A 21,600-nucleotide genomic window follows, 5' to 3' on the forward strand; every position below is an offset into this window, starting at 1 on the left:
AGGGATGCCCCAATTCGACTTTTATGGTCCCTGTAACGGAAATCTGGGCTTTGAGTATCAGCCGATATCAGTGTTAAAATATTAACTTTATTCCTTGTTGTGAAATTAAATTGCTCATGCTTTTAGTAAAAAGCAAAATACCACATATAGAATTAAAAAGATGGTATTTATTCAAATAAAGTGTTTAATGTTTAACAGCATTTTGAGAACAAGTTAAATTGTAAACTTTCTTTCCCCTATAACCTGAAAAAACAATTAGTGGTTGGTGAAGTTGACACATTGGTGAAACAAAATACTAAGAGGGACAATTTGGAACAAAGTGCAAACAACCCTGCAAGTGTCAAGATTATTAACTGAATACAAAAAGCATTTAACAGTGTTATGACTAAATGTTTTTAATGTATTTTTGTGTCATCATTCTTTTTCTCTAGCCGAGCCACTGTTTTGAGCTGCTGCTTGACAATATAGCTGTACAATATAGTTATTAAACGGCTTGGATTGGAGCATTTGCACAGATACCTGACTTAGGGAGGCTGGATCGACTGATACCCTATCCTAATATTGGATTGGTGCATCCCTATCATTGAGCATCATACCAAGAAGAACTCAAATTAAACCTAGCTGACATCATGAAAGTTAAACAAAAAAAGTGATTAAAGACACTCAATGATCTGTAGCATCAACTTGTTGCAGCAATATCTGCAGTCAGTGAAAGTTGGTTTTCATCGGACAGGATCAAACTGAGACATCTATGGGTCACTTAGGTTCTTATTCTTGCCAAAGTTATACAGAAAAAAAAGGTTAGTTCTTGCTACATGTAGTTTGCTTCTTCTATGTGTGCATTTCTGTTTGTTTTCCAAGCACTCCGATTTCCTCCTATTGTTCAAAAACATACAATGCTTCTCGCCCCAAGAAGGCTTGAATATACTGGAATACACCCACACTTTTTTAGAGCCTTGGAGCCAGTGATTCATGTTAGCAACAAGCATGTTAGCCCTTCTAACCTTTAACCAGCACATACTGTATACAACAGTAAACTAGAGCAAACAGGTGGAAGAATGAAAGGACAAGCATTAACGAGAATTCGCACCTTGAGCCAGAGCAAAGCTGTTCAGATACACGTGCTGTCAAGAGGTTCTAAACTCCCATCTCCTTTTCACAGAGACTTCCAGTTGAAGAGCTCTACATGCCACCAATCGTGATCAAAGTCATTGACAATCGACAGTTTGGGAGGAAACCGGTGGTCGGTCAGTGCACCATCAGGTCTCTGGACGACTACCGGTGCAGGACTGAGGAGGACGGAGAAGAGGAAGAGATGGAGGACATCAGAGGTTTGACACAAGCGGAATGTGAACTGCTTCAAATTGAGCTTGTAGAGAAACATTTGTATCGCGTTGTTTATTAAGGCAACATTCCTCGGGGGACGAGCGGAGATGCACTGATTGACATCGACGACAAAGAGCCGCTCATTCCAGAACACGTAAGTCTTTGAGTTTTTTATTCTATTGAATAGATATTTGAAGATGATTGTTCAAGGAGGGCGTTTTATTTCTTTTCACAAAAGCAAATCTTAACCCTTATAAAGATAAGTGACCTTTGAATCAACCTCTATCTTTTTGTTATTGTATTATTAATGTGGAATCATTTTTCAGTCAATTTTCAACCAAAAAGTTTTTTTTTCTTACCTTAAAGATCAGTTAAATCTTAGTAGCTTTTGTTTTCCCAATAAGGTAACCAGCCAGCATATATATACAGGTATATATATATTTTTTCCTTTTTAATTCCCGATACAAATAAAAATACATGGTCCTTGAAATAAAAAAAATCCTGCATTTTGGTGAAACCATCTTTTATTGTCTTCCTTAATTAATTTCCATTTAAGTGGCAATATCTATCATCTCATCTCCTCTCATGCAATTCTCTACTCTCCCCTTAATCTTTTTTTAACTGCCGTTCATCTTCGGTTCAAAACCATCACACTGACGGATGCTCTAATTTGGTAGATCTTTAAAAGCTATCTTGTTTTTTTCCGTCCCCTTTGCTGTGGTTTACTCCACTCTGTGTGATCCCGCCATTATTTTCCAATCTACCCTTTGGTCTTTAAACTCTCTTTTACGCTGTTTGTTTGTCAGTAACCCACAGGCGCCAACAGCTATTTTCATAGATACACACAAACATGAAAACTAATTAAACCCGCATCATTGATTTTTATAGAGAAACTTGAGATTATTCTCATGAGCACACAAACACATCTTAATCTGCAGAGGCTGTTTTTAATATACCTCATGTACGTATAAATGTTGAGAAATATGGACTGTTTTTCCAAAGTCGTGATTTTTATTTGTTGGTGGTACAAAACTGTGGCGTTTCGCGGAACAATAAACTTGTCGAGGTCTGTGTGGAGTTGATTAGAATGTGGCAACAAGTGGTAAAATTTGTGGTGATGGTATTACTGTCGGATGTGCAATTAAGAGTTCAGATCTGCTCTTTATGTTTCCTTTTATTTATCAATGAAAGAACTCACCAATATAATACACTTTTGGACATTATGATTTACTCTGGCGCAAAACATTTACTGCATTCAGATTGTGGAAAATGTCAGTGTTTTCAGACACAGTATGGAATTTGATCTTGCAAACTTGTTGCAAAGTTCTGCAGAGTTGCAAATAAATGTTTGCCCGACTTTTGATGAAATCTTGGATACTTATGTGGCATGTATGTTTACGCACCAGCTCTTAAATGTCGGCCATTTCTGCCCTCAAATCTGTCCCAGGTTTCTTTTGTGGCTGCAGACTAAGCTCTTTTTCGAGTGGTTGGTTTACGACTAAACAAACAAACACAGCCACACACAAGCTCAGACACACAATTTAAACTATATATGTATGATATTGATTCAGCCTTTCAGACAGTGTTAGCTAAAGCTTTATGATGCTACAGATCCATTCATCCCTCAAGCTTGGTAACATTTTCGAATAACTTAACTCTAACAAATCATAGATGTATTGATTGTGGAGTCAACAGTTTATCCTCTGGAAACATGTGTTTGAACCGAGTTGTGGTTTTGGAGTTTCAAAGCAACCAAAAACTCACTGTAAAAAAAACTCATGTTGTGACTGTGAACGTCTGACAAGCATGAGTGAGTGGTATGTCTGCAAAAACACAGAAATACTTAAAGTAAATTTATATTTCTATGCCTGAACTACAAATGTGCTTCTTTAAAAATACATTAAAGCACAGAGAAATGCATACCTCTGCCAAGGAGCTTCATAAAACACTCTCACAGCAAAACAGAGTAGTTTTGTCAGTTGTCTTAAGGTTTTTAATGCTGCAATGATGGATATCTTATCACTACAGTAAAAGACAAGTTTAGTGACTGATAGTATACTGTGTTTGATGAAGCTTTTAAGCTGCCTGTGATCCGTACAAGTATTTATAATTTAAATGATAGAGAACATTACTGATATTTTTAATCTCATGAGCAGATTTCTGACCAGTCATGTTATTCCGTTCACCACTTTCTGAGTTTATGAGATGATGTCAAATGATCCTGAATGTGATTGAATGCTAATGTTGTCGGTCTAACAAGCGTGCATGTGCGTCTGTCTAGCTTGCAGATGGAGCCGGCTCTGCAATCATTAACCTCTCCTACTCTCGCTCCAGCCTTCATGTAGGTAACACTCTTCCCTGTTAACCCACACATGTATAACACTGTTTTCTGGACATAACACACTTTTCTGATGTTTATTTCATCAAGTCTTCATCACATCCTTTTCACAGGATAACTCTGAAACATGAACTGTTCAAATATTTAGGTACCAGAATATAGACATTTAAACAGTTCCAGGAGTCCAAGTCAGTGGTGTATGCTTGACATTATTGGTTTTACATTGAGCAAACTAATAGTAAGCAAGTAAGTATGTAATGGTTATTTCTAAAGCGCCTTTCTAGACCAGGGTCAAAAAGCCCTTTAACAATCAAAAACAATATACAGCTAAAATATATACTTTAAAAGATCAAGCCAACAAAGACAAGAGAGGTACTGAGAAAGTAGTAGGAGGCCAGTCAACAAAGGGTTGTCAAGTTGTCAAATGTGTCTCGATTGTGTAAAAAATATACAGTATATCAATTCAGCATAAAAGCTTTAATTCCTCACTATTTTCAGAAGGTTTAAAAAGATGATGTTGTCAAGTTTTGGACGTGAATTGATCCGTCAAAAATATACAAATAATACAGTACCATTAATAGTTATTTTTGTTTCCACCATTTGGAAGTTTTTTTGTGACAGTGGACTCTAGTCACATGTTAGCAATCTTCTTTTGTGTCAGAAATACCTTCTCATCCAAATCAAAACCGATGTGCACCACTCATTGTGTCAACACTGCCTTTTTGGGAAGAAACCACCGAGATTATTTAAACTAAAGACACTGATGGATGACACTGACTTCAGAGAGACGAAGGTTGATCTGGAAGGAATGAGCCAGACATGAAGAAAATTTAGCTTTCCGTCTGGAAAGAAACAAACTCTTTTTTTTGGGTTCGTCTCAGGAAAATGCGTTCAAGTCTAGAAATTGGGGTTTAGCAGAGCAACACTCACCGGGTCTTGTGGTCACGGATGAAACTCGAACCTCAATTTGAACAGGAGGCCACGTTCCTTGTAACATTCTTCCATTTTATTTTTCTAAGCCAGGTCAATTTGAAGACTAAGCTTGACCTGCACCAGACTCTCCCCTACCTACGCTCAATAGTAATTGGGGGTGATTTCTTTCTCTCCAAACAAGGTTATTTGTTTTATTAAGGGTCAGATATTGAAACCAAAGTCAAATTAAAGGCTTGGCTTTCTGTCTGGCTGTGGCCAAAGTCAACAAAGCTGCTATAGATCCTCTATACCACAAGCTTTTTTGAGCAGACAGTTACTAAAGGCCGAGCCAGGCACGGATGGATAAATGGGAGGCGGGTTAGCAGGGGTGAGGGACTCAAACAGAAGCAAAGGGATCATAGGAGTCAAAATATGACCGAATTAGAAGGAGGACTGATACCTAATGGCACAGAAAAAGAAACATCACTCTTATATGTGCAGTAAATTCTGGCTACTTAATCTCACGGCTGCAACAAAAACTGAGGAACATCTGATGATTAACAGATTACAGCGGCCGCCTGCAGTCTCTAGAGCAGCTTCCAAGCTTGATCACTCAGATTCAGTTTCAGTTGGAAAGGTTTAAGAAGACTGGTTGTCAAGTTGTTCAATGACTCCTAAATCTTGTATGCAGCTCCCCCTCTAGACACTCGAGACCTTTGCTCACATGGAAAATTAACATTTGTGTCACGATTCATTTACAGGACGCAGACACTGAGATGTTATTGCAGAGGTCCGACCAATCTCTCTGTGTTCCCCCAACCACAAGGTAGCAGCATCTTTAGTAGCCGCCCCCCCCCACTTCTTCCAGAAACATTTTCCCCCTGCTGTTGACAAGTCTTATATGACTCTGTGCCCCTTCGTAGAGTGTGGTTTTAGTTGTGCACCACTCTCGCATTAATGCTCCAAAGTATCTTGCTTTATGGCCAAGAAAGAGTCAAATGAAGTTTAAATCCCACACTGAAAAAGTTTGCCACTTGTTCCATAAATCCTGTCTGGCTGCTCCCGACCAAAAAGAAAAAGACTAATAATGGCTTCATGCCAATTCATTCTTTTGGCCTTGGGACACTAGGGACCGAGGGAAAACTTACTAAATCATTGTTGTTTTTCTGGTTATGCTATGCTAATTTACCCCCTGTAACGACGTTCCAGTCCAGAAGCGGACTGCTAAAATATCTGGCCTAAATGAAATCCAAATGTCCCCGTGCACATCGTGAAGGCTTCCGTGTTCAGTCACAAGCAATTGTACGGCCCACTTTGATAAACCTTTAGTTGTTCAAATCAATGCTGGGCTACTATAGCAGGATTTTGATTGATTGTTTCTCAGTTGAACGTAGCATGAGGATTTCGCTCCTGATTTTGGAGCCTCCTTGATAGATTCATCTTGTAAACAGTCAATGTTGGTTAAGGATGAACCAGAGACACCAAACAAAAACTGTAGCCTCGGTGGTTGAAGAACAAATGACTCATGAATCCTAATTGGTGATAAGGACCAATCTCTTTACTGGTATGTCAAACAAAGGAAGGGTGGTGTGGAAGTACCTTTATCATCAGGAGAAATAGAAGCATTAAAAACTGCAATGGAAACCCATCAGCTAACTTTTTGTTCTAAAAATGGCCCAGGAGAAAAAACATCTGGCTGTTTATATCTAGAAATGACTGATCCCCACCATCTTCCCTCAATCTGTCTGCTGTTCTTGATCCTCCATTCATCCCTCAATCTTGAAACAAGACTTGGATACTACTCCACGAAACTGTGTCATAATCATTGATCTTTATCATAGTTTCTTCATGCATACCTTATGCCTAGACTTCTATCCATTCAATCTAAAAATTATGTCATAAAAGTACTGAACACAATACAGACCTTACGACAAAAGCAGGAGTCAGCAACCTGCTGCTTCAAACTATTATTTTTGAATTAACCATGTGTTCATGTCATAAAAAACAGAATTCATATTCTCTTATGATTATAATTTAGCATTTATAATATTTTCTAAAGCATGTTAACCTCATTATACTTCATCAAACTGGTAGTAGTCCTTCCACTTGGTGTCTCAAAACAGTTGTAATTGTAATATTATTCAGCTTTAAGATGAAATCCAACTTACATTGAGGCTGTAAATGCAACTACACAACCTTCTTTTGTTGCATTGTGATATTGTAGATCTGGCCCAGATTTAAAAAGTATTCACACTACGTGTCTGGAGCAAATGTATTAAAATAATCAATGGTACGCCTCTGTGATTTCACATTTCAGGATTAAAAAATTGAATCTGAGACAGACAGTGTGTATGACTCAAATAAAAAATCTATCCCTACTTTGAAGTTGACTTCACACAAATGTAAATAAACGGATCTGAAAGACATTTTCTTCTGTTAACGTGGTCCAACATTTTTAATCTGTTATTTGTACAAGTTATGATTCACAGCGCAGTGGGTGGAGCTAGTGGGTTTTGTCGTAGTGTCTTATTCACAAAGTCAGTGTTCTTGCACACACAGGCCAAAGGTTTACACAAAAGAAGCTGTCAGTGGGTGTGGGTCGTCCTGCGGGTGGAAAAGCTGTCAGGATTTGGGTCGAGATTCAGTCACTACCATGTAATGTCAATCAGTGATTACAAAGAAGACATTTATTTATGCGAGAATGCCACAGATTCTTTCTTGAGGTCTGGTTCTCTGCCTTGAAACCACATTGGATGGAATGTCCCAAGCGCAGCTTTGCAGGGATATATTTCCCAATGTTCCCACATTCTTCACCTTCGCCATTTGCGTATTGGAGATAAAAGCCGTAGACACGAGTATGAAAAGTTGCCCTTGTGTTGGAGTCTATTGAGCCACAGAGACGGTGTCTCATTAAAACGCTGCCAAAATCCACATTTCTATTACGTCATAGCAGGCACGTCAGCCACCCGGTTCTGATGGAGGAACATAAAGAGTTCCCCTTATTAAGAGCGCTTGGTTTTCTATCTTCAATAAATCCTGTAACCCACCACCCACTACCATGGGACGACCAGCTGCAGCCCTTTTCCATTTCATCACCTTAGTGTCTCCATATAAGTCTTTGCTTTCACAATAAACACGGGTTATTCCACACGTTTATACATTTTGCAAAGTGCAACTCTATTTCTCACTATGAAAAATATTTCAATTAAAATTACCTTTCATTTTTCCTAAATATAAGAATAAAACTTCTTATTTCTGTGATAAATTTTGATTTATAATCTTACTTTACATCCAAATATGTTGTGCATGTAATTAAAATGGACAAGATAAATTCAAAATGAATACTTTACTCTCCGTTTAAGTGCATAAAAAAAAAATGTTTTACTCGATACCAGACATTATAAAGTGTATAAAAAAAGCAAAACAATTAAAAAAAGAAAAGAAAATTCATCTTGCCACAACAGCTTGTGTTATCCCTGGGTCAACGTGACCCAATGGCCTGAAAACAAATTTCTTTGAGGTATCCCTTGTGTTGTCTTTGGGTCAAGGTGAACAAGGAATACAACAAACACCTTGGTTTTCGGGCCTCAGTTTTTATTACTATTATTTTAATAATTTGTTCAAGGTAGTACAAGCATGTATTCTGACTGTGCCTTGTGACCCTGGTCTGTGATAAGTTACTTATTTACTAATAATTTTATTCATTTTAATTTCTGTGATTTCTTAATTTTGCCTTAAATGTTGCCTTAAATCTTATTTTACAAACAATAACTGTGTTCAACTTAAAACAACAGATTAACATCTCAAACATATCATCCACCAAACTAAAGAAAGTTATTTTAGTCATAGGACATTATTTCCTGTGTTTTGGACATTATATGGTTATGTAATGTATTTTTGTGATGAAAGAATTTGCATATCTAAATATCTGTATGAAGGTTCCGTGTGCGATTCGGCGTGTCATCAAGCAAGTTAGCTAAATATATGTTTCAACAGAGAATCAAACTCAAATGACTATATTTGTTGTAATAATCCAATCACATGTTTATTATATGTAAATTATAAATGAACAATTCAAACTCAAATGTGGCTGAGGGTGAAATGGATTAGGATCATTTTGAAATGGCTTTGAGCAAACAATTAACCTTACAATCCAACGCTGTGGTAGTTTGTCCCGCCACTAACCTTTGACCCTGGGCTAGACGGTGTTTCCCCGCAGCTCTTAGCAAACCCCAACTCTCTGTTCACCGAGCTCTTGGCAATGCCAGCTTGCTTTGGTTTAGCCTGGCTTTCCCTGTAGGGCGTAATGATAGACTCGCAAACCACACTGACACCCTGAACACACCACTGCATGTGCGTGTGTTGCCGAGCCTCGAGTGTGTCTTTAATACAGTCTGGAGCGTTCCACCGGCGGCCTTAATCTGTCTCAATCAGGAGTCGCTGACTTGAGCGAACACACCCTGACACACACTGGTGGGTGCTCACACACTCACACACACACACACACGGTCGCCGGCGCCCCTGTCATCAAGGCTTGGCACCGGTTCCACACAGAGGACGCATTAAAACACACCGGACACTTCACGCCTCAGACACAAAGCGCCATGCGGGTGTGTGTTTCATGTCCTATTTAAACGCCACGTGTTGCCTTTTTCCATGCCATGCTGTCTTTGGAAAATTTAGGAATATGGTGGTTATCCCACCACAGCGTGTGTGTGTGTGTGTGTGTGTGTGTGGGAAGTAGGAGAAAGGGGATTCTACACCAACTCCAAGTCATGAGAGCACTTTTGTTTTATATTAATTCCCAATCACACAAGAAAAAAAAGTGCTCCATGCGTCATAAGTGCTTTAAGTTTGAGTGTTCCTCGGAGGGTTGAAGGTTGAGGGGCGGGTACGGGTCAGACTGAAAAGTGCTTTTGATATTTAAATATAGCCTGTGTGTGTGTGTGTGTCTGTGTGTGTGTGTGTGTGTGTGTGTGTGTGTGTGTGTGTTGGGGCCTAATCTGTCCCATTTTTCCAACCTTCATAGTCACTGCATCCGTGCCAACAGACATGAAGTTTGTGAGAATCTACACCAGTGTCACACGTTTGCCAAATGAATGTTTAAATACCTGATTAAAGCGCAGACTTTGTTCCACTTCAATCGTTCAAACGTTACAAAAGCGGATAATATCATAAAACAAATAGTATTAAATGAGGCAATTCCCAAATGACTCACCAGGGCAGTCGTACAATTTTACAGTGTCCTTCTCATGCCAATAAAATGTGGTAAAACATTTATTTACCTTATTTCTTTCCCCTCAAAATGTTTAATACTTCAATTACAAATAAGTCTCTTAATGGGTTTTGAGCACAAGGCGTTATGAAATGTGTTGAAAAGCTACTTACGATGTGTTTAATCTTGTTAGTTTAATGCGAGCGAGTTTGTTTGAGGGTGTGTATGCTGGTTCGAGCGTGTCCTTTTAATGTGTCAAAATTTAGTATGTGTGAAATGAAATGATGAAATGATTTTTCTGCTTGTCTTTTAATGTGCAACATGCTCTCTTGAAGGCAAACTGGGTAAGTTGTACGGCCGGCTTTGGGAGAAATGATTCATGTTTTGTTTCACGTTTGTTTGCCGTCATATTTATATAGATGTAATGAATCAAGTGAAACGTCTGCAGTTTATTAAAAATTAAAACAGCTCAACCGTGACTGGAAATAGCAGGATAAAAATCAGAAAGAAGAAAATGTTTCTGAGCTTAAAAATGTAATTTTATATTTATATACAAGTACACAACCTAATATATATATATTCTATATATACATATATAGATACATACCCAGGTATAATAATCAGACAAAAAGAGCAACAAAAAAACAAAACCAAACAAAAACAATCATGTAATTTAAATATATTTTATTATTTGGTGGTAGCTTCGAAGCTCACTTTGAAACTGAAAGTTGAAGCTATGACAAGTGTAACGGGAAAAGGTTCATCGCTAACATCAAAATCAACAAAGATCAATTTATAAAGATGTCGGTCTTTAGGATGAAAGAAGAGATAGAGATTATGGTCGGCAACAATGTGAGCGAATCTGATGTTGGAATTTGTTAAGTGATGAAGGACGAACCCAGAAATAAGATCATTTGAGCCTCAATAGCTTGATCGCTAAAGACATTTGGGCCACTCATGTGATTCAGTTTGAGAGTCTGCTCTAAGGTATAAGCAAATGTTTAGTGGACATGGTACCGTATCGTAGAATTGGGGTTATGTTCGGGCAACCTTAGGTTTTTTTACCTGAGCATTTGCCGTTAGTCCTTCAAGAAACAAGCTTGTATTTTCTTGAACTAGCTCCACCTAGTTTTACGATCTCCCATAAGTGCCCGTGGAAATGAGTGTAAATCACTTGTGGACCATCTGCGCTTCTGACAAGCATTTATTTTCTAAGAACAAATGGTTAGAATAGAATGCAAATATGGACACAAAAATGCGTGCACAAAAAAGAGCGGATATCACGGCTTGAGCTAAATGAACGAGAAAGTCGTATCTGATAATAAGCTTGTGCATGTCAACGTACAACTGTATATGGAACACGTTTTAAAATAATGTGTGTTCCTGATATAGACTTCATGGCTACACACACACACACACACACATACACACTGTGTTGCCTGTTTCCATTGCCTCAGAACACCATATATCATGACCTTAATGCCACAGAGCCACCAGAGGCCTTTTACATACGTCACATGTGTTGGCAAACCTCTTCTCGCTCTGTGATCGGTGGAAAGAAAAAAGCACATGAAACGTTTGTTCTCAGCCCAGGACTCCATTTTCCTCTGAAACCTAACAATTACTGCCGTGGGTTTCAAGTGACGCATTGGTTGACAGCCATCTATTTATTATACAATAACGAGAGGTTAAGTCTCTTCTGTAGTCATAACAATTGAAAACTTGATCTCAGATATTCACAGTAGTGACTCCACTTAACAAAAGGTTTCTATTTGTCACTTGTAGGGGGAAGAATTCATGGACTGGTGGAGTAAGTTTTATGCCTCGACTGGAGAGAAAAACAAGTGTGGCTCATATCTTGAGACGGGGTTCGACACTCTGAAGGTGAGTATACGATGAGTTAAGAGTTACTGAACTTTGTTCACAGTGTTGTTTTCTTAAGAAAAGTACAATGAGTTAATGTATTTTAGTAAAACAAAAATTGTCTAATTATTATTTAGAAAAATGTTTTTCTATGCTCTGGACAAGGACTCGGTTGAGATCATCTGTATTATTCGGAGAAAGTAAAGCTTTAAAAATGATAAAACAAGTGTTTAAAACTCACAAAGTACCAGGTACTTGGCCAAGCAAGGCAGGTTTTGGTCACTCAAAGTTTCAGGAACACAAGAAACAGTGCACTGGATGGGGACATGTGTATATAAAGAATGCTAACGTGCAAATTAAATTAGTTTCTCAATAAAAGACTGTCTATTATCCTTCAGTTTTTTCTAGTATTCATCAATTTCAAATGTGTCATTTCATCTCCAGGAGTCACAGCCTAACCCACTGTATTTCTAATCATTGATTGATTGATACTTGATTCATTGACAAAAAATTAATTTTCCCAAATTGGTGAATTTGGGAAATGGTGTCACAGCAATTTTAAACAAATAGATTAAACATACATACATATTACTTATATATATATATTATAGACATACAGTACACATAAAAAAAAGAACAAAAAATGATTACATAAACTAAAACAATAATACATACACATAATATTAATAATATGATTGTAATAAATAACAATGATAATGGAAAAATAGATAAACATACATGATTACATTTATAAATATATCAACAATGAACAACAATGTTTATAAAGACTAATGAAACATTATGTATTTTTATTAATGAGTGGTGAGAGAGTGAGCAGAAAGAAGTGGCGGAATCTCTCTTTCCTGCAGCCCGGCTGAATAAGAGTTCATTAGAATTGATTCTAATATACAATTACGATCACTTAAATACATAAATATAGAAATAATACAAAGAAAGCTCAGGAGCTGAAGACACGAGAGAAAAGTCAGGGATTGAACGATGTGTGGCCACAAAAGAGAGAAATAGAGGCGCGTCAGTCCTTCATAGATGACCTGACTTATCGTCAGATACACCTGTCCTGCTCATTTCAACTTCTCATCCACATTTTTCCTGTTGTTGCCAAAAAGCAAACATCTCTTGAGTCATAAGTAAGAAGCTATGCTCCTCTTTTTTTCAATCTCAGGCTTCAAAGTTCCCTAATTTTAATGAACTTTCCCAGAGGGTTCAGACTCATTTCCTCGCTCGCTGTCGTCTTTGTGTCATTTGGCATCTCCTCACATCTCCTTGCTTGCATCCTAATGCCACGACATTTTGACTCAGATGACTCATTTGAGCAATGCCACAGGGAAGGAAAAGATTCAGGAAAAAAAGGCTGCTCGCTTTGATACTGGCGAGTACGACGGGAGCCATCGCGTCACTCGCCGTCATGTCTTCTCATGTCTGTAGAACGAACCAACTTCATGCTGTCGTTCACCCCGTGAATGAGACCCTACGTGTCACCCTCAGTATTTTCAACCCTGATCCCAATTTTCTTTGCCCGAAACTTCCTTAACTCCCAGATTCAGACTTATATCCCAAACCACAACAATTAACTTACTTTTACTCCATTTAAAGTGATGCATTAACTTATCCAACAATTTTGAAATTATAAAAGGAAACGCGACGTTGAAGAAAATGAAGGTGAGTTAATATCGGTTCGAATGAACAACCCATTACGAGTAATAACATCCCATCCAATCACTAAATGCTTTCTTTTAACTTTAAGGTTCCCCTTTAATTTCGGGAGCCAATTAAATGATTCGTGGCCAATGGAAACACATCTAAAGTGCTTTTTTGCAGGAGTTCAAAACATCGCCCATATTTCACTTGACAGTTGGATGGAAACTTGCAAAACGCCCAACAGTTCCATCACCTTCTTACCTCACTTTCACCTTCGTCTTGGTGCTCACACCATTGCTCCCTGTAATTTACCACCACCTTCCTCCTCCTTTTTTCAACTTTTCTTTCCCTCCGACAAACCATTTTGGTCAGATCTGCTACTGTTACAAGGAAATGATCCACTGTTTCCAACCTTTCCAACCTCCTTTACCTTCTGTTTGTCCAATTTTGCCGCCTTCTTTCTGCTTGCCCCTCCACCTTTTCTTTTCCCGCTGCCCTTTAGCAATCCTTGGTGAGCTCCTGTCAGCGGAGATGTTGTTTCCATCCGTGGTTTCACTCAGCCATTCAACCATTCTGCTACTTTCCTCTACTGTTCGTGTATAAAAGACAGTTTGGTTTTGAGATTGAAGGGAAGATATTTGTGCGCAACAGAGACTCATTGTATATTGTTTCTCTGGTGCGAAGGTAGTCTCTTTAATTTCTGAAGATTCCACAATACACACTATAACTGTTATTAGAAAAAGGATGAAGAAACATTCTCCTTAAGTATAAATGACCAAATGGGCAGAAAAGGTAATGATGTAAGTACCTGTAAATATGCTCTGACGATACAAAAACAAGCTTAAAACGTTTGTCATGTGAAGGTGAACAACCTCCCTGGCCACAGGGTCACCTTGACCCAGATATAACAGAAAGGATTATGTTGGGAAGATGTTGAGCAAAACATTTTAAATATGATTCATCACATTTCTTCATAAATACATTTGGAATGAAAACAAATACTCACATATTCTTCATCAATTAATATGATTAATTAATACCAAGGTACATTTAGATTAGAATGTATTAAAAGGACAACTTCATCAGCACAGAGCAACTGTTTTCAAATATCAACTATTAAAAAAACAACCATTTTAAACTTGCCAAGCAGGGGTTTTCCAACAGACTCCATGTTAGTACCATGGCTTGGGGTTAAGGGTATAAAGATAATTAGATCAAATGTCATCTACAAAGCTTTGTTTATGAATTTAAGTTAAAACTGATTTCTCAAAATCTCACCTAAATTTAGACAAAAAAAATTGCCTACATTTGAGTTTAAACCAGACAAAAATCTACAAAACATTAAACAAGAAAACATAAATTAAATTTGGATTCATGCTAAAAAAAAGCTTAAAGCCCTGCCTGGTCTCAACAAGAATTTACCTCAAGTACATAGTAACCAGCACAAGTATGATGTCCTTTAACCGTTGGGTTGTCTCTGGGTCAAAGTGACCCGATTGCCTGAAAACAAATGTGTTTGTGGTATCCCTTGTGTTGTCTCTGGGTCAAGGTGAACGACCTCCCTGGCTTCCGGAAATACATACGCAGTGGTGGGGGTTGTTCACCTTGACCCAGAGACGACACAAGGGTCAAGATTATTATAACTTATGTCCGTTTGATTCCACACATCATTATTTTCAGAAATAAAATCAAGATTCAATGCATGTTCTTTTCAGGAAGATTATAACCTGGTTGCGTTTTCAATTTAGGCTCTAATAAAATGAATGTGATGCTCTAATAAAAACATGGTTTTACAGCTTTTGACATGATCTGCTCTTATAAGATTGTTGGTTTCGATGGAGCTCATTTAATTGTATTTCCTCTTCATAGATACCATTCATTTTTGAATCAGTTTCTTCCCTTTAAAATGTCTGCTCATGTACTAGTTGCTTTAAGAAATGAGTTTTTTTAATCCTCTTAGTTGTGTTGCTTTCTTTCAACGTTGTTTGCCTCACTGCATCTTTTTCTTCCATTCCCTCTACTTTTCTGTTTTCACTTTCGCCGCTCTCCAAAGCCCCTCTATCTTCTGCCTTCAATCCTTGTATTCATGACTTGTTCTCATCCGTGAACAATGCCACCGCAACATCTGACTCCAATTCAGCGGAATGTAATGAGTTGCCCTCTCCTTCCTCAGGTGTACAACAGAGAGTTGGAAAAGGTCGAGGATTTCCAAGGTCTTTCCGATTTCTGTCAAACCTTCAAATTGTACAGAGGCAAGACTCAGGATGAAGCAGAAGATCCTTCCGTGGTGGGGGAGTTCAAGGTGAAGTTTTCTCTTTCCTTTTCCCCTCATTGCTGCAAATATAGTGATTCCAATCCATGTTTTTCTTTTCGCTTACTTCTTTACAAATCTGCAGATCATATACCAGAGTTTATGATGTTTTTAAATTAATTATGTTTCAACTTAAAAGAAGTAACCTGGAGCTGAGGTCTGTGTCTCTTGGCCTGTCTCTAATAGATTCTCACATTACTCAAAACATTCTCTGTTTATCTTGAATAAGGTTTTGAAACATGCTGGATATCGTTTTGGGAAGTTGAGCCGATTGACTCCTTAAGCAAGATTTTTGGGGAAGCCAAAAAAAAAAAAACTACAGTTGTATCAGGGTTGATAAATTAAAGAAGAACAAATTGTTTAACTAATATGCCTTTGTCATATTTCAGGGCATGTTTAAGATCTACCCTCTTCCAGAAGACCCCTCTATCACGGTTCCGCCCAGAAGGCTCAGAAAACTTCCTCCTAATGGCATTGAGGACTGTTTGGTTCGGGTCTACATCATCCAGGCCCAAGGACTCCAGCCCAAAGACACCAATGGAAAGGTGTGAGGAGAATAGATGAGGTTGTGTCAGAGCCAGAGCCGCTCCATTATTTTTAAACTACCTCTTCATTTTCTATTTCCATGCAGTGTGACCCTTATGTGAAGCTAACACTGGGCAAGAAGACCATCAACGACCATGAGAACTACATCCCCTGTACTTTAGAGCCGGTGTTTGGAAAGTAAGTAGGTTTTTTCCAGTTTGATTTTGGCAATTAATTCCTTTAAGTACATTGAAAACTTTATAGACAATGTGCGGTTCTGGGCGAAAAGTTTCAAAGTAATTGTTGTGTAACCACACAGTCATAGGGCTGAACGATTCAATTGGATCAGACAGCTGTCAATCATATCAGGAGGGTGGTTGCTTGTTGGATTAAACAAATGAATTGTTCTGATTGCCTCCGACCAAACCAGCATCGCCAGAACATCCGAATCTTAACCTCACTTTATCCCTGGTGTCACCAAAGGGAAGCTGCAACTGAACATGCAATTTATAGCCTGCAAATAGTGTTTTATTGTGTAAAATAAACTCAATATCACTTATCACACAATCACTGATTTCCTACCTGAACAAGGAGATTGGTGCCACGCTGATACGTAGAATAGGAATGGATCCCATTTTAGCGGCACAGTACTCACTGATCACATGGCGCCCCATATTTTGAGTCCTCCAAGATATTTACATTAGTCAGTATGTTCATTTATCTGCTGCGCGATCTCTGTTGGGTGGACTTTGTACTCACTAAAAAGATTTATCTGTATTGTCCTAGTTACCTCTAAGTATTGGCCAAGAAGTTCTCAGATATTTTTCTGGGATGAGGGAAGTGTTAAGCCTAAAAAAGTAGTGGACAAATAAATGGATAGTTTTGTATTAAACGGTTTATTAAAATCCATCTTGTCCAATTGTTACAATTCTCATCCAACATGATATCTCACAGTTCATGGAGCCGACGACCTCATCATGTTTCTGTGCAGGATGTTCGAGCTGCACTGCTCCCTCCCCCTGGAGAAAGACCTGAGGGTGATGCTGTACGACCACGACATGCTGACCAAAGACGAGAAGATCGGAGAGACTGTGATCGACCTGGAGAACCGTTTTCTGTCCAAACATGGGGCCATGTGTGGTTTACCGCAGTCCTACTGCATGTTAGTGAGCGTACACATGAATCTTCCTGACGTGAACTTAGATAAAATCATTTTCCTCTCTTCCCTTCAATCCCTCCAGATCAGGTGTAAACCAGTGGAGACAGCAGCTGACGCCAAGACAACTACTGTTCCGAGTGTGCGAGCGGCAAAACCTGCGGGGGCCCGTCTTTAGAAACAACTCCGTCGTCTTCAGAGGAGTGGAATATACAGCTGCAGATCTCGGTGGGTGTTGGTGATAAATATTTGACACCGTAAAGCTCAGAATCAAGACTGTGTGTATCTTGGATGGTTATCCATGTTCTGCTTCTTGAATCATATCAGAGCTTACAAGCCAAGAAACAGACATGGACACGGTGCTTTGCTCCAGCTCTTGTGTAATAGAACACACTCAGAAGGTAGAACACAAATCTCAAGAGTGGAAACAGTAGAAACAGAGACATCAACACAAGCTTTCTTGTTGATTTTGATCTTGAACTTTGATCTCAGTAACAACAAAATCTTGTTTTTGTTGAAGCACCAGCTAAGCACCAGACTCGCCCACACAAAACCTCTAGACTGATCACAGTTCTTCTGTGGTTGTGGTTCAAATGTGTGTCATCCTCCTCGTCATTGTTTGTATGGAAGCCAAAATCAACAAGAAGAGAACCGCTGCTGACCCTTTCACCCCAAATACTGGTTATTTTGAAATGTAACTTCATTTTGTCACCTCACTTTTCCCTTTTTCTGTCCTGTCTAATTATCACATTCTTGCATCTCTTCTTTCCGCTTTGAATAAATGTCCCCTTCATAGTTTCCATCCTATCTGCCTTTTAACATTTTATTGTTGTCAGTCATCCCTCCCGAAAATCTTTTTTTTTCAGTCGAGGTGACTCCAAGTTTACAGTCATAAACTGTTGATGCTAGTTTGATATTTTCATTTTTCTTGGAAGCGGAAACAATTTTCCTCATTCACTTGTGATTCAGAGACCAATGAAGGACTCAGAGAGTATTTGTGTGTGAAGAATGAATAATTCCTATGTGAACCACTTTCCTCCCAGTCCTCCCAGTCCGCCGTGTTTCCACTTTCCACATGTTTAGTCCTTTAAGCTGTGCCATGACCTTTACTTAAACCTGGATTTTCTGGATTTGATTTCATGTTGTAAATGTATTTAGAAGACAAACAAGAGGCCAGACGTCACCTCGGACCCATTGAGGAAAGGCTGTCTCTCCACATCTTGCGGAAACTGGGACTGGTACCTGAACACGTAGAGACCAGAGCTCTGTACAGCCCACTGCAACCTGACATAGAGCAGGTAGCGCACAAAGCTCCCACTAACTGTCCGATGCTATCGTGTTTCAAATATGTTTTCCACTTCAGGGTCGTCTGATGATGTGGGTGGACATATTTCCTAAGTCTCTTGGTCCACCTGGACCCCCTTTTAACATCACACCGCGTAAAGCCAAGAAGTACGAGCTCGGTCAAATGAGCAATTGTCGATCTTACTTGGAAACTAGGATGAACTTTGTCTGTTTTCTGTCAGGTTCCTCTTGCGTTGTATCGTTTGGAACACGAGTGATGTCACCCTGGATGATGTCAGCATCAGCGGTGAGAAGATGAGTGACATTTATGTAAAAGGGTGAGCGAATCAAATTTGTGTTTCTGACCGTGACCAAGTTTATTGAGCGACTTTGGTGTGGTTTCAGTTGGCTCGACGGACACGAGTACAACAAGCAGAAGACAGACGTGCACTATCGCTCTCTGGAAGGAGAAGGAAACTTCAACTTCAGATTCATTTTTCCCTTCCATTATTTACCTGCAGAACAACTTTGTGTTGTTGATAAAAAGGTAAAGAACACTTGTTTATGATTTGTTTTTCAGTATAACCACTTCCTTTCCTTGTCTTCACTCATTTGTATGTATGTTTAGTACAATGACGAGGCCTTTCCTTGAAAATTTGAGACTTATTAAATATGCATTCTTTTTTTCAAATACATGTCGACACATGTAAAAATATTAGATATGACCTGTTACATACAGTGTATATCATAATTGTAAGAAATATATGTTATGGGATATTTTTTTTTTAAAAGAGAAAAACAACAACTTTGAAGTGGCAACTAATGTTTTAATTTAAGTGTGTCTTAAATAGATTTTAGTCCTCTATTGTATCATCAGTATGTGTTTGTTTGTACAAAACTCTCTTTTCATTGAAATATTTAAATTAGAAAATCTGCTTTAGCCCAGGCCGCTGAAAACCCATTGTGTTTCTGGAGTTTAAATCTTGTTTAGCATAACCACATCCACTTAGCTGTGATTGGTCAAACATCGATTTTGTCACGGCATCCATCCCGGAAGTTTCCACCTCCAAGGGACTTGTTGTATAAACAAAGCCCACTCTCTTAACCTCTCGGTCTCCGAGATTTCAGACGGGGAAGACTTTATAAAGTTCAAAACATCGTCCTGATGAGGGACTAACTTCATCTTGGAGAGGAAGACTTCAACATTTTAAACATGAGAGTGAGTCAGGAGAGTTGGGTTTTTACTTCAGTTGCCCTTTAATTTGAATTATTAAAATATTAGGGTTCGGGGGCAAATCTGCAGAATACACAGATGTAAAAGAAATAGTTAAGTATATATTTTTTAATTAAGTTAGAGCTAAAACGTTTGACTTTTAATTTGAAAAACATCATTTATGATCAAAGAAGTTTCTCCAGCCTAACAGGGTCAAACAGTTGTAGATCACTCAGCGACAAACATGCATCTACAAAGGCACAGTTACACTGCAAACAATGAAGTGTCACCTCAGAACCGAACTAGTAGTTCGTAGAATCCACAAGAACCACATCAAGCTCATGGATGACGTAAACAAAGCCCAAAACATCTTCACGGAGAACGGATGCTTTAAAGAGGCTTGTAATGTGCTGGACTGAACGACGTGAGTGAGCGTGAATCTATTGTCGTCCCTCAAAATGATTTATAACGTTAAATTACATATTCTTACATGAAAGCAGCCGGAAAGAAAGATGAGGTGACGAAAGGAAAATTGAGGATTCAGCTGTAAAGAGTTAAACGCACTTAAGCAAGTAGAAGTTGATCGATTCTCTTCGCATCACAACAAACAAACCAACACACACAGACACAAACGCACACTTCCATTTGCAGACAGGGTGTATTTTGTTTACATGTAGTGTTTGGGTGTTGTTATGAGAGTATGACGTGTGTGTGTGGAGAGTCGCTGTGAAGTCATTATATTGTCTGTGGACTGGTCCTCGTTTGTCAACTTACATGACATCATGACTTTATATTTGCAGAAGTCAAATTAGTTTCTGCTCAAGGAGTATGTTTCTCAGAGATTTACGGCTCCCGGCTTGTCGACCCGCGATCAGTAGTAATTGAGGGCGTGGATCGAATGCTCGATTGTCAGGAGGAGAGATGCTGTTTCAACCAGAAACATACTCACTTCTGTTGTGTGTGTGATGTCATGGGTTTTACGTGAAATCAATTACAGATCCCAGACATTTATTTCTCACTATTTGTCTTTTGTTCCTTAAAGATTTTGCACTAAAAATAAAAGAAATAGAATAACAATGGGTTTCATTAAATTTAGTATCCTGAGATGTTGCAAACAATTGTATTAGCTTATTTGAGTGTGGTATTAAAATTGAATTATTATTATTTGCTTTTATTTTGAAACAGCTAACCAAAGTTAGATGTAAAAACTTACCATACTAAATTGAATGAAACCCATTTTTTTCAGTGTAGATACTTACTTAGAACAGTTTGTACTTTCTTCCATAAAACACCCTTCACACCCTGGTTGCAAAAAGAAAAGGCACCGGAGGAACGTACAGTACTATAACTTTTAATCACTTAACCATGGAAATAATTGGAGAAAGATTCACATCTTTATTTTGTTTATCAATCAGACTCAAGTCCTGGGCCAGAGCACGGTTCACTAGTGTTCACATTTCAGTCTCAAGATCTGGTCCAGACAGTGATAGCGCCCTCAGCTGTTCGTACCTACCTGATGCACTGCTCTTAAAGTGTTGCCTGGTGGGGGAGTCTGAAGAAAGGGGACTGAACTTTTGAATTCAAAACATAGCTTCCGCAAACTGTTTTCCAAGATCACCTACCCCTCCTTGAAGACCATATGATGGTAACAATGTTCTGATCAAATGATATTCACCGGACTCTTCATTGTACAGGACAGTTGTACGAAGAATGATAAAAAATAGTGGTACAAAATAAAAAAAAAGAAGAAAAAAAACATTGAGGTTCATGGATGTGGTTAAAAAAAGCATGTGTCTAG

The 21,600-nt window shown here is 38.5% G+C and overlaps 1 protein-coding gene across 7 annotated transcripts in view; it reads left to right on the plus strand.

Annotated features, from left to right (window-relative positions):
• dysf (dysferlin, limb girdle muscular dystrophy 2B (autosomal recessive)) overlaps positions 1–21,600 on the plus strand; it is a 58,726-nt gene that overhangs the window by 25,146 nt on the left and 11,980 nt on the right. For 4 of the 7 annotated variants that reach the window (XM_087789661.1, XM_087789659.1, XM_087789663.1 and 1 more), the window contains 13 exons: positions 1,163–1,331; positions 1,407–1,480; positions 3,608–3,667; positions 11,577–11,675; positions 15,487–15,615; positions 16,014–16,169; positions 16,256–16,347; positions 17,141–17,311; positions 17,391–17,533; positions 18,464–18,603; positions 18,669–18,757; positions 18,832–18,927; positions 18,995–19,136. In XM_087789661.1, coding sequence (XP_087645787.1) covers positions 1,163–1,331; positions 1,407–1,480; positions 3,608–3,667; positions 11,577–11,675; positions 15,487–15,615; positions 16,014–16,169; positions 16,256–16,347; positions 17,141–17,311; positions 17,391–17,533; positions 18,464–18,603; positions 18,669–18,757; positions 18,832–18,927; positions 18,995–19,136 — 1,560 coding nt within the window. The remainder of the gene's footprint in view (positions 1–1,162; positions 1,332–1,406; positions 1,481–3,607; positions 3,668–11,576; positions 11,676–15,486; positions 15,616–16,013; positions 16,170–16,255; positions 16,348–17,140; positions 17,312–17,390; positions 17,534–18,463; positions 18,604–18,668; positions 18,758–18,831; positions 18,928–18,994; positions 19,137–21,600) is intronic. The other 3 variants (XM_087789664.1, XM_087789665.1, XM_087789666.1) reach the window with 1 other exon arrangement.

Source organism: Callionymus lyra, chromosome 4 (assembly GCF_982586985.1).
Source record: "Callionymus lyra chromosome 4, fCalLyr1.hap1.1, whole genome shotgun sequence".
NCBI classification, from domain to species: domain Eukaryota; kingdom Metazoa; phylum Chordata; class Actinopteri; order Syngnathiformes; family Callionymidae; genus Callionymus; species Callionymus lyra.